Raw genomic sequence first — 12,741 nt, 5'->3', positions numbered from 1 at the left:
AACTGTGTGTTCATGTGCTTGGAGGGAAATAGACACACTCTCTAGATTTACAAGTATGTTTTCTGCAGAGCAGGAGATGAAAATGAAACACTCACCACTTAGGCAATACTCTCAAATAAATCTCAAGAAAATAATGTGAAAGAAGAAAGGCTTATAAAGGTTGTATAGTGAAATTCTGGCCATTACCGAACCACCTGACTATTTGTTAATGGTTGTACAAACTGGAAAATATTAACATCCCATCACATTAGCAACTGTTAAAACCATAAACCTGAGGATGTTGGTGATATTATAGGGAATGTACGTATATAAGTTAAGAAGTAGAAGACATTTGTTAGGTGAACATTGGTAATTGTCAAATTATGTTTATCTAATGAAAACATCAGTGCTGTCAGCGTCTCAATGCTAGGTCTAATAAGTCAGTGCTTGTGGGAGGTCAGTGTGATTATAATTTGGGGGTCTTGTTGAAAGGCAGATTTTGATTCACACGAACTGGGGTGGAGCCTGGGATATTCTAAATTTATGATAATGGTAAAGTTACTCCTCCCACCTCAATTTTAAGAGCAAATGCTTAAATCTCTGCCATGCAGTCTCGTGGACACTAGTCATATGAGGCTATTCAATTTTAGATTAATTGAAATAAAATGGAAAATTTAGTTTCCTAAGTCTTATTACCTATATTTCAAGTATGCATTAGTCATGTATGGCTTACATCTCAGAAAGCTCAGATTATAGAAAAAGTCCATCATCACAGAAAGTTTTGTCAGACTTAAATCATCAATCTTAAAGTGAAGGGGATTTTTATCACTTTCTTGGTAAAGTTGTTTGAAATATGCGATTACAAGCTTGTTCCATTCCTTTGTAGTCATAAACCACATAGGTATACATTCATAGAAGTGATGAAGCAAGGGACAGTTTTATCTAATTTAGTTTGATCAATAAAATTATTTTATCCTATTGATTTTATTGTCATTCCATAGATGTGTTATCCTAATTATTATTTGCCTCTCAATGGGCAATCATTTCCACTAAATTGGATTCAGTTTCTTTGCTATTTTTTCCTCGTCTTACATAATTAACATATACTAGAGGAGACATTTAAAGAAGGATTGCAATAAATTAAAGTATAACGTGTATGTTGTTAATCAGCTATACCCCAATACAAAATAAAAAGTTAAAATAAAAAGAATACATGTGTATAATTTATGAAGAGATCCTCACATTCTCTTTTCCTATATAGGTGTTTCATCAATTTATATTTTGAAAGTGTATTTTTGAAGCTGGACCAACCTTGTGTTCGTTACCCAAGGATGTGGGCATTGATTTTCATTTGAAAGGTTTCCTGGATGGTTGCTTTTTCTTTATTTTCTGTGAAGTGGAAACGCTGACCATTGTTATTTTCTTCCAGGAATTTATGCAAATATTCTCACGAGGTTCTCTCCGAAGATAACTTCAGGGTCCTGTCAAACCATGGGCTCTCTGGACTGAACCAAGAGGAATTAGCTGTGCTCCTTCTCCAGAGTGATCCTTTTTTTATGCCCGAGGTAAGTTCTGATTCCTCAGTTTGAAAAGCAAGGAGAATGCCTTTGGCGGGGTGGTGTCCTGTGTGTGTTGGAATGGGAGCAGAGAAAACCCAGCACCGGGGCTCTGCAGGTGGCAGTCAGCAGGTGGCTGTTGCTAAGTGACCTGGAGATTCCAACAGTTTCCTTCTTATTTGAAGTTTAATAAGTATTTGAGTCTGGAATGCCTCCTCCCCTGGGCTGCTCAGGAACCCTGTGTGAGCAGTGTGATCTGAAGAACTAGCAGTAAGACCTTACAGCCGAGTGACTTCCTGGAAGAGGTGGGCTTTGAAGCAAGGTTTTGGAAGATGACAGGGTATATTGCTTGAGGCTAAGTTGTAGCAAAGAGATCTCAAAATGCAGGGATTCAAATAAAATATTACTGTTTCTCCATCTCTTGGTAGTCTAGATCTGAGGTCACTAAACTATAGTCCATGGACCATATCCCACCTGCCGCCTGTTTTTGTAGTTTAATTGGAACACAGTCACACTCATTCATTTATATAATGTCTGTGGCCACTTTCTCATACAAGAGTGAGTTGAGTGTTTGCAACAGAGATCAATGGCCTGCCAAGCCTAAAATATTTACTATTTGATCATTTATGCTAATAGTTTGCTGACGTTTGGTCTTGCCTAGAGGTAGGCAGGCAGGTAGTCTGATGGTCAGGCAGCTGAATTCCATGATATCGTGTAGGCACTCAGGTCAGCAGGTCAGCCTTGTTATCTTATATATTATAGATCTGTTTTATTACTGGACCAGTAGATATCTCTGTTCTCTTTTAACATATGGCTTCCGCCTCACGGTAAAAGAGGCTCTTCTCAACATTATCATTTTTCTAGCCAACAGGAACGTAGAGAAGGAGTAAGTAAAAGACAAGCTGCTTCCTTTTTAAAAAGATGTGACTTGGATATTGTATCTCATTCATTGTATGCTCCATCTCATTTGCCAGAACTTATCACGTGACTGCACTTAGGGAGAAGGCAGCCTGGGAAATGTAGTTTTCTGGCTGGGTAACTACATGTCCAGCTAAAACTTGGAAGCTTCTATTATTAAAAGAAGGATAAGAATGATCTCAGATAATTAACAGTCTCATCCATATAGGAATATTGACTTGAAAATCAGAGGATGCTGCTTAAAAATGGTATCTGAGAATGATCTGAGAAAAATCCTTGGGTAAAGAAGTTAGCCTCACACTGGAAGAGAGGCCCAGAAATGTAATGGAAGCCTCAAGTTGAGAGGGTGGAAGGGACTGAGATAAGATAACAAGGTTGAGATTCTCGGTCGTGCTTTTATGTATGACAAGATAGCTATTAGGGACATCTGGAGGGTTAAACATCTTTTGACTCTAAGTTCAGTGTGTTTCCCTGAGGACTTAGGAAAACTTAGGACACGTGGGTTGATTTTGCATTGATTACTGAGCTCAGGCAAGATAGGAATGCAAGACACTCTGTAAAAATGTCTTCAGAGAGGAACGGGGGGGGGAGGGGGGGGAAGGAATATTTAACTATATATAACTCACTTCCCCAGGCATTCTTTCATTTAAGTACTTGAGTTTCTCTCTCTCTTTCTCTCTCTGTTTCCAGGAATCCAAGGTTCAGAGGTCTTATCTTAGGATCTCTGTGGCCCTTGGCCTATGTGCCAGCCAGCCCAGTCCCTCCTGGCTACCAGTATGGGGAAAATGCCTTACACCCCAACTTGTTAAAGGTCCCATTGACTAACAGAGGCACCCTCTCCTTTCCCTCTCATGTGAAAGAATGACGACAGCTTGTCATGACTCTTGAGAGAGTGTTGCCCGGGGTCCAACCTGGTGTTAAACTTGCAGGGTTGGAAACGTCACTCACCAGGTCAGCTCTCTGCTGCTGTTCTCCAAATCACCAAGGACTTGCTATATTTCGTCCCTGGAGAATAAGAGGAGTGGCAGCTCTTCCTTTCTCTAGGAAAGAACCTCCTGGATGGTGCTGTTGCTGACTTAGCCCAGTAAAAGCCCATTGACAAAAGCGCTGGGAGGCTTCTCGTAGGAGGATGCTGACCTTAATCACACAGAGAGTCTGAAGTGTCACCTGAGGCTCCCTTACAGTACCCATGGGTTTTAAGAATTTGGTACCCGTGATTAGAGGGTAGGGTGGAACGGTTTGTGCTTGAAGTTTATTTTTAGCCAATAACTTAATTGCCTTTTACCACATGTAGGGGTAGGATCACAGACTAGCAGACTGCACTGCTTCCTGGGACCAGAGTTCTGAGAAGCTGTTTCCTGTGATGGGAAATCAACTAGAGCATTGATGACATAAGTCTGTGTTTGACCATTCTGGGCAAGAGTTGTCTCTAAAGGAGTGTCTTAACTTGGGGGAGGAGGGTGGAGTATTTTCAAGGTTTTAGCAGGAGAGGGGAGTGGTCAGCCAGAGTTCAGCTAGTTCCAAGGATAGTTGATCAGGGATGGTCCCTCCGTGTCTCTAAGTTCTGTCTTTGCCACCAACTACCTATGTGATCTTGGACAAGGCATTTCATCTTTCAGGGTCTCACATTACTTACTGTTTGCTTTGCAGTCATTCAGCTAACACTTAGGAGTGCCTGCAAGGGTAGCATTGAGTTAAATCCTGAAGTCAGTGGTGGACAAGGCACACGCCTGTCCTCAAATGCCGAACACGTTCACACTTTTCCACTTTGCCTTAACCTGTGAGACCATAAAAGCATGAACTTCCTGGTATATAAACACGGATAATTGAAGTGCATTTATTAAAAGGGAGAAATGGGTCTCATTTGTTCTGGCAGGAGCAGTCTTTCTTAAACATCAGAATGGTATTAGGAATGTTAACCGAAGTATCATCTGTGAAGTTGCTAATAATCCTTGTTTTACTTGAGCCTCGATAATTCTGGGTCTCAAGCTTTAGTGTGGGTCAGAATCACCAGGAGTGTTTGTCAAACCCAGATTGCTGGGCTCCTCCTCTGGTCATTCTGACTGTAGATACAGGGAAGGGCCCAAGGATTTGTATTTCTGGTTAGTTTTCGGTTGGAGCAGATGCTGTTGGTCCAGGGACCACACTTTGAGAACTGTTGTCCAGGAGTCTTGATTCTGGCTCATAGACTCTATCACAATGATATGTATTTGCGTCAGGTTTAGAAGTTGTTTGTATGGCTCAATCATGGTTTAATCCTTGTTTTTTCCACCTCAATACATCACAGAGGCCCATGTTGATCTGGTTTGCTCAGAGTCTGTTGAAACAACTTACAAACACTTTCGTGTTTAAGTCTCTTTGCGTAATGATTCAAACATTTGCATCACATTTTGTATTGTGCACATTATGTATTTTTTTATTTAACCTGCTCCACAACATGGTTAGGTGAGGGGAGCAAATATTTTTGTCTTTTACAGCAAGGGCAAGAGGCTGGGAGTAGGTAAGTAACTCAGATGTGAAGTCACGTATAGCTCCTTCTAGCTGCAGACTTCAACCAACATCCCCTAGTCTTGTATCACAGGGTCTGGCCTTCCTGATGATGCTTCTCCTGCTCTCCTTTCAGTAAGAATTACATCTCTGTAGAGCTAGATATGTAGATACACCTATTTACATATAAAAATGATCAGCTATCAGTTGGTCTTTTGAGAAACTGCCACATTCTGCCTAGCTCCCAACCGAAGGTAAGACCTCACATCCTTTTTTTTTTTTCTTTTTGACTGCACCACGTGGCACGCAGGATAACCCGTGCCCCCTGCAGTGTTCTTCTAATTGAAGATGGTCTTTTAATTGAAGATGTGTTGATATCCAAAGGTGGGCCTTCCTCTTTGGGATTCCTTTATATGTAGGGGTCCCTTTGGGTCCTGTTTTGTTCTATCTATTGCTGGCCGTCTTATTCTTCCCAAAGAAGTTAATAAAAGTCAAGTTTCTTTTAGTTAGTTTGTAGGCCTCTTCTACTCCAAATAAGTCACTGATTGAATATAACTCAACAAAGATTATAGAGTCATACACATACATTTTTTTTATATACACATACATTTTTTTCCTAAGATATATCTCTGCTTGTGCTCACGTGCTCAGTTGTGTCTGACCCCATGGACTGTATCACGCCAGGCTCCTCTGGCCATGGGATTTCCCAGGCAAGAATACTGCAGCGGGTTGCCATTTCCTTCTCCAAGGGATCTTCCTGACACAGGGATTGAACCTGCGTCTCCTGCAGCTCCTGCATTACAGGCAGATTCTTTACCTGCTGAGTCATCAGGGAAGTTTATATCTTTGCTTCTGTTTTTTCTTTTTCTTTCAGGAAATAAGAAAACATGCATTTTTTTCTTACCAGGAAGTAAAAAAAAATGCATTTTTATTTATTTAATCAATATTTATTGGAGTACAGTTGATGTACAATGTTGTGTTAGTTTCAGGTGTACTGCAGAGTGAATCAGTTATACCTATACATAGATCCAACCCGTCCATCCTAAAGGAGATCAGTCCTGAATGTTCTTTTGAAGGACTGATGTTGAAGCTGAAACTCCAATATTTTGGTCACCTGATATGAAGAACTGACTCATTTGAAAAGATCCTGATGCTGGGAAAGATTGAAGGCAGGAGGAGAAGGGGAATACAGAGGATGAGATGGTTGGATGGCATCACTACACTGATTCAATGGACATGAGTTTGAATAAACTCTGGGAGTTGGTGGTGGACAGGGAGGCCTGGCGTGCTATAGTCCATAGGGTCGCAAAGAGTCGGACATGACTGAGCAACTGAACTGAACTGAACTGATACATAGATCCATTCTTTTTTTAGATTCTATTTCCATATAGATCATTATATTTACACGAACTTTCCTTAACGTGTGGCATATAGAGAAACATGTTTTCTTTCTGGATCTTGTTTCTTTCTTCTGTAGATATGCAAGAATTATAAGGGTGAGGGTGGAAGACAGGTCTGTAACCAGCAGCCCCCGTGTGAAAGACTCCACGTCTGTGAACACTTTACCCGAGGGAACTGTGGCTATGCCAACTGCTTCCGGTCCCATAACCTGATGGACAGAAAGGTGCTGGCCGTCATGAGGGAGCACGGGCTGAGTTCAAGCGTGGTCCAGAACATCCAGGACATCTGCAATAGCAGGCACCGCCGGAAGAAGCCCTCAGCGTGGAGAGGTAAGCTTGGGGGCCTTCTTAACAGGATAAACGGAAATAAACAGAAATCACAAGGAGAGGGAATCGCTACTTATACTCACCCTACCTCATCATGTAAAACTACTTTCCCTTTCAGACCTCGTCGATACACATACACAATTTTTACATAATTATGATCGTAGTATATGTGTGATTTTGCGATTTGATTTCATGCTATTCCGTGCATCCACACCACACAGACACACTTCATACTCGGGCACGTTGCCAACATATGCACCTCTCACTAAGGGACATGTGTCACATACCATATGTGCAAACCTCACGTACACACACATACACCCCTCACATATCTACTATGTATGCATATCACACACACACATGCACACACTCCATATAAACATATATGAACCCCACATATAAACATCACAAACAAGCACACCACACTTTTTGCACACACGAACACACATGCTCACTCCATCCCTTCTCTCTGCTTCCTGGGGCTGTGACTTAACATGTTTCTAGAAAGAGGTCAATTTTTTTTTTTTTAATTTTGGATATCGCTGACTTAAGCTTGGGCATTTGGGGGCCAGATGAACAACTCTGGATAATTCCAAGCTTCAGTGAAATCAGACCTTTCCTTATTTTCTTTTTTTGTTGTTGTTTTAAGTATTGTGACTTCTTAGCTTAGGTACACCTGTGTCACAATATGGGTGAACTCTAAGTGATTTGGGGCACTCATCTCTGATGAGCACTAGTCTGTCTCTCCAAACTTGAACTTGAAGTCTATCTCTCTGGGACTTGAACTTGAGGACTGTGGACAGCCCCACCTAAGACAGCAGGCATTTAGGAGCTGCATCTAAGTCCCATGAGAGAAGCCGAGAAGAACCAGGGTTGGCTCAACCTTTATCCTAGGCCAAAGGTGGTGTTTTCTGCTGGGCTGGCAGGAAGGGGGGATTCTTCCATTGTCATAACCACCTTGTCAAGATTTTCACACAAATTAATTTCTTTAAACTTTTTATTTGATTTTGGAGAATAGTCAGTTAACAATGTTGTGATAGTTTTAGGTGCACAGTGGAGGGACTCAGCCTTATATATACATGTATCCATTCTCCCCCAGACTCCCCTCCCATCCAGGCTGCCATGTAACATTGAGCACAGTTCCCTGTGCTATACTTGTTCCTTGCTGGTTATCCACTTTAAACACAGCAGTGTGTGTATGTTGATCCCAAATTCCCTAACCATCCCTTCCTTCCATCCTTCCCCCGCTGGTAATCATTAAGTTCCTTCTCTAAGTCTATGAGTCTTTTTCTGTTTTGTGAATAAGTTCATTTGTATCATTTCTTTTAAGATTACCCATATAAGGCATGTCATAGGATATTTCTCATCTATTTGACTTATTTTACTCTAGTATGAAGCAGTATGACACTCTAGGTCCATCTGTGTTGCTGCAAATGGCATTATTTCGTCCTTTTCTAATGGCTGAGTAGTATTCCATTGTATATATGTACCACATCTTTTTTATTCATTCCTCTGTCAATGGACATTTAGGTTGCCTCCATGTCTTGGCTGGTCTTCCCTGGTAGCTCAGCGGGTAAAGAATCTGCCTGCAATGCAGGAGACACTGGTCCAATTTCTGTGTCGGGACGATCACAGGAGGAAATGACAACCCACTCCAGTATCCTTGCCTGGAGAATCCCCATGGAGAGCAGCCTGGTGGGCTTCAGTCCATGGGGTTGCAAAGAGTTGGACGTGGCTAAGCGACTAACCACAGCACAGCACGTGTCTTGGCTGTTGCAAGCAGTGGCAGCGTTTGACTCTGCAGGATTGCTGAATGATAGTGCCAGTTAATTCACCGCTTCTCCAGCATGAAAGTTTAGGGCTCTGAGGTGGAAAGAGTGAGATCCTTAAGAGTGGTCATGGGGAATTCCTGAAAAGAGTTTTAGACCTCCAAATATACTTACCCACGAAAACGTCTGAACCTCTTTTGCCCACTGACGAAGTCCCTCCTTTTCTTCTCTCCTGCTGATACTGTTTCTGCTTTACCCCACTCTCATTTCACCCATCCCCTCCGAGTCCGAATGGGAGGCGGGTACAAAGTTAGTGACGTTAAAGCTAACTTTTGTTGTTTGGTTTTTCTTTCCCAGCTCCTCCTCCCCATCGTAGAGACCCAGCCTACAGAGGGAGGAGTAGGAGCAGAGACCGGGGCAGTGAGGAATTTCATCCAGCAGCTTCAGCTCCTGCCCAGAGGTCCTGCCCACCCAGCCCAAAGCCTGCGGGCCACCGCGGCTCTGTCCTGAGTGATGGGCCTGTCGAGGATCTTGCCCACAAATTCTCGCATCTGGGAAGTCAGGAGTGCCCCACACCTGCCGCTGGCCCGTCTGCAGCTGCCAGTCTTGGAGGAACCAGTCAAGGAGGAGGAAACCAGAGTCTTGCAGAGAACGGCAGTGCAAAGGATCTTCTCTATGGGAATGATAGCCATGATTTCTTTCATTTTGATGTGAAACCAGCCTTCAAATGGGGGCTCCCTGCATCCTGGCAGAATGACCAGGACACCGGTAAAAAGAGTTGGATTTCCTCCAGTCCAGCCTTCTCCTTCTCTCCTGGTTCTCTGCAAACACCTGAAACCATCACCACCAGAAAGAGCACCGCTGTCCTTTCCTCGGACCATGTGAATGCGGAGCGCAGGAGTGGGAGTCAAGATGGCCAGCATTTCCCGCTTTTTGATAATAACGCTGATGGCATGGCCGTAGATACAACTTCCACGAGACTGGCGAATTACCAACCCCCAAGCAGTAGACAGAGAGAAAAATCGTTACCTGGGAATCTGGACACTGGAACACCTCGGAGTCATCTGCCCACCGCTGGCAAGATGACTGGGGATGCGGCCGCAGCCTTTGTTAATGGTAAACACACAGAAGAGACCTTCTGGGCTAGTCAGTCTGTCCACAGTGCCACTAGAAGGATGGATTAAGTGATGGATAAAACTACTGTTGTAGGTAAAACTGGTGCCACTGGGTTTGGCTTCATGGCGGCAGTCAGAGGGAAGAAAGATGTGTTACACTCTGGAATTCGGGGGTTAACAAGCAGGTCCTGCCCACACGTGGGGAGCCCTCTGCCCCCGCACAAGGCAGCACGTGCTCTCCCCAAGGTCCCTTCTTTTTCTTTTCTATAAACAAAATATTTTATACAAGGATGTTAGAATGTTATTATTAATTGATATTAACGTAAGTAAAGACACTGCAGTTAACACAAAGAAATGTACAATGAACATTTCATTTATATTCTTTAACATTTTTCTATATCTAGTTTGTTCATAGCTAAGATGATATTGCACAAGCAATTTTTTATGTTACATAAAATTTTTACTAATTTATAATTTAACATGTCTCACCTTGGTACAAGGATTCATAAACATCATTTTTACCAAGGTCCCTTCTTTTACACCTTCCTTAAGCAACAGAGCTGCAGCCTAGGGGACCCATGGTCAGAACTCTGCTCAAATCCTTGTTACCCCCTCCAGTGAGATGACAAGGGGGGCTCCAGGCTGGGTTCTGTGTGATCACTGAGGGACAAAGAGAGTCTGCATAGAGTGGCCACGGCTGGTGGTTTCTCTTTGGGTGTTCCTTAACAGTACTAAAAGGTTTTGGTTAAGGGGTGGTATGGATGAGGACATATGAAGACAGAAGGATCAAGAACTGTATAGAGTAAGTTGCTCCATTTATTGAGAACAGGAATAGTTCAGCCATGGCTTAAGAAAGCAGTGTGACACTAAGGAACCCTGACTTCATGTTTGTTTTCATGTCTGGGCTCTCATGAGCAATACATGAATCGTAAGAATTTTCTTGAACCTGGCCCCCGTTTCAGATATTCTTTCCCACTGTTAGACCAGGTATCTTGCTTTGTTGGTTTAAATGTTACAGTTCGCTTACATGCATCCTCTTCTGTTTTGTAGATTCCGTACCTGACGTTGCGAGTCCCACATCTCCCGCGATGAATGAACACAGCTCAAACGAAATTTGTCTTGACCATCTGTATAAGGGTTGTCAGCTTAGTGAGTAACTGCCTTAAGGACTTTCTAGAAGCAGAAACATTATTAATAGTAGTATGGCTAGCATTTATTGAATGTTTACTATGTGTTGAGTGCAGTGCTGAGAATCTTACCTGCATCTTCTTTAACCTTCAAGTCAACTTTAGGTTCTTTTGTTAATTCATTTTACAGATGCCCAGATAGAAATTGGGTTTTCACCCCAAACCACTTGACCACTGCATGATATTATACTTTCTCCTTTTACAGTTCAGTTTTAGGTGAACTCTTAGACTTAATCAGGGACCCCTCTTTTTACATACGAAAACCAAACAGCAGTAGCAGTTGTTGTTTAGTCACTAAGATATGTCCCACTCTTCTACCCCAGGGGCTGCAGCAGCCAGGCTTCCCCGGCATCTGTTGACTGTTCTCTCTCACCAAGCCTCCTGCAGAACTGTTTCCCACGGGACTGCTTGGGACACGGCTCTTCCCTGTCACTCTTGCACCACCCTGTTCCTTTCAGTCTCTGCCCCAGGCCTACCCATCATGTCTGATTCATTTATGTGATCCCTTAGTGGTCTTAGAGTCATTCGCCTTGTGTCTGAGCAGCAGATTCTGCCCTCTGTTCTCTAAATCAAAAATGTTTAACTTCAACAAAATTTATTTTTAACTAAGGTAAAACACATAACATAGATTTTACCATCTTAACCATTTTAAGTATACTGCTCTGTACTATTGATTACATCATTCATATTGTTGTGCAACTAATCTCCAGAACTCTGTTCACCTTTTAAAACTGAAACTCTGTACCTCAGTTCAGTCCCGCAGTCGTGTCTGACTCTTTGGGACCCCATGGACTGTAGCACGCCAGGCTTCCCTGCCCGTCACCAACTCCCAGAGCTTGCTCAAACTCCATTGAGTCGGTGATGCCATCCAACCATCTCATCCTCTGTCGTCCCCTTCTCCTCCCGCCTTCAATCTTTCCCAGCATCAGGGTCTTTTCAAGTGAGTCAGTTCTTCGCATCAGGTGGCCAAAGTATTGGAGTTTCAGCTTCAACATCAGTCCTTCCAATGGATATTCAGTACTGATTTCCTTGAAAACAACAACTCTTCATTTCCGCCTTCTGGCAGGGAAGCCCCTGACGACTGCCATTTTGCTTTCAGTCTACGAATATGACTCTTCTATGTCCCTCATATGAGTGATCTCACACAATATTTGTCTTTTTCTGACACTGGCTTATTTTACTTAGTACAATATCCTCAAGGTTCAGCCGTATTATAAGCTTTGTGAGAATTTCCTCCCTCATGAAGGTTGAACACTATTAGATTGTATTCTATCCCATTTTGTTTATCCACTCATCCACTGATGGGCACTTGAGTTGCTTCTACCTCTTAGCTATTGTGTATAATGCTGCTAGGAACACAGGTGTACAAATATCAGTTCTTGCTTTCAGTTCTTTTGGGTCTATACCCAGAAGTGGAATTGCTGGATTATGTGGTAAATCCATGTTTAAGTTTTTAAGAAACTGTCACACAGTTTTCTATAGCAGGTGTATCACTTTACATTTTTATCAGCAATGCACAAGAGTTCCAGTTTCTCCATATCCTTGCCAACACTTGTAAATTTGTTTTTGTTTGTTTATTTATAGCAGCCATTCTCATGGGTGTGAGGAAGGTTATATTTTTAAATCAGTTAAATTCCTGGCAGTGACATTTCAAAATGATTTAAACAATGCAAATTGTGAAAAATAGAACTGTTTTCTGTCCTCCTGTATTATGAGCTTCTAACATTAATTCATTATTCAGCAAGCATTCATTGAAAGGGCGTCCTCTGCATGCCTACTCCTCTGCCAGTGTAGCGAGGAGCCATAAGCTAAACAATGATGCAGGCCTTTCTTCAGTAAGTTTGTCATTAAATGAAAGTAGCTCAGTTGTGTCTGACTCTTTGCAACCATGGACTGTATAGTCCATGGAATTCTCCAGGCCAGGATACTGGAGTGGGTAGCCTTTCCCTTCTCCAGGGGATCTTCCCAACCCAGGGATCGAACCCAGGTCTCCCGCATTGCGG

General features: G+C 42.6%; 1 protein-coding gene across 1 annotated transcript in view; it reads left to right on the top strand.

The window, feature by feature from the left end:
- Positions 1–12,741, top strand: part of ZC3HAV1 (zinc finger CCCH-type containing, antiviral 1) — a 57,962-nt gene that overhangs the window by 25,986 nt on the left and 19,235 nt on the right. The window contains exons 2-5 of the mRNA XM_065939130.1: positions 1,409–1,544; positions 6,418–6,670; positions 8,794–9,552; positions 10,602–10,700. Coding sequence (XP_065795202.1) covers positions 1,409–1,544; positions 6,418–6,670; positions 8,794–9,552; positions 10,602–10,700 — 1,247 coding nt within the window. The remainder of the gene's footprint in view (positions 1–1,408; positions 1,545–6,417; positions 6,671–8,793; positions 9,553–10,601; positions 10,701–12,741) is intronic.

Source organism: Muntiacus reevesi, chromosome 6 (genome assembly GCF_963930625.1).
Source record: "Muntiacus reevesi chromosome 6, mMunRee1.1, whole genome shotgun sequence".
In the NCBI taxonomy this organism is placed as follows: Eukaryota; Metazoa; Chordata; class Mammalia; order Artiodactyla; family Cervidae; genus Muntiacus; species Muntiacus reevesi.
This window is presented reverse-complemented; position numbering and strand designations above follow the sequence as displayed.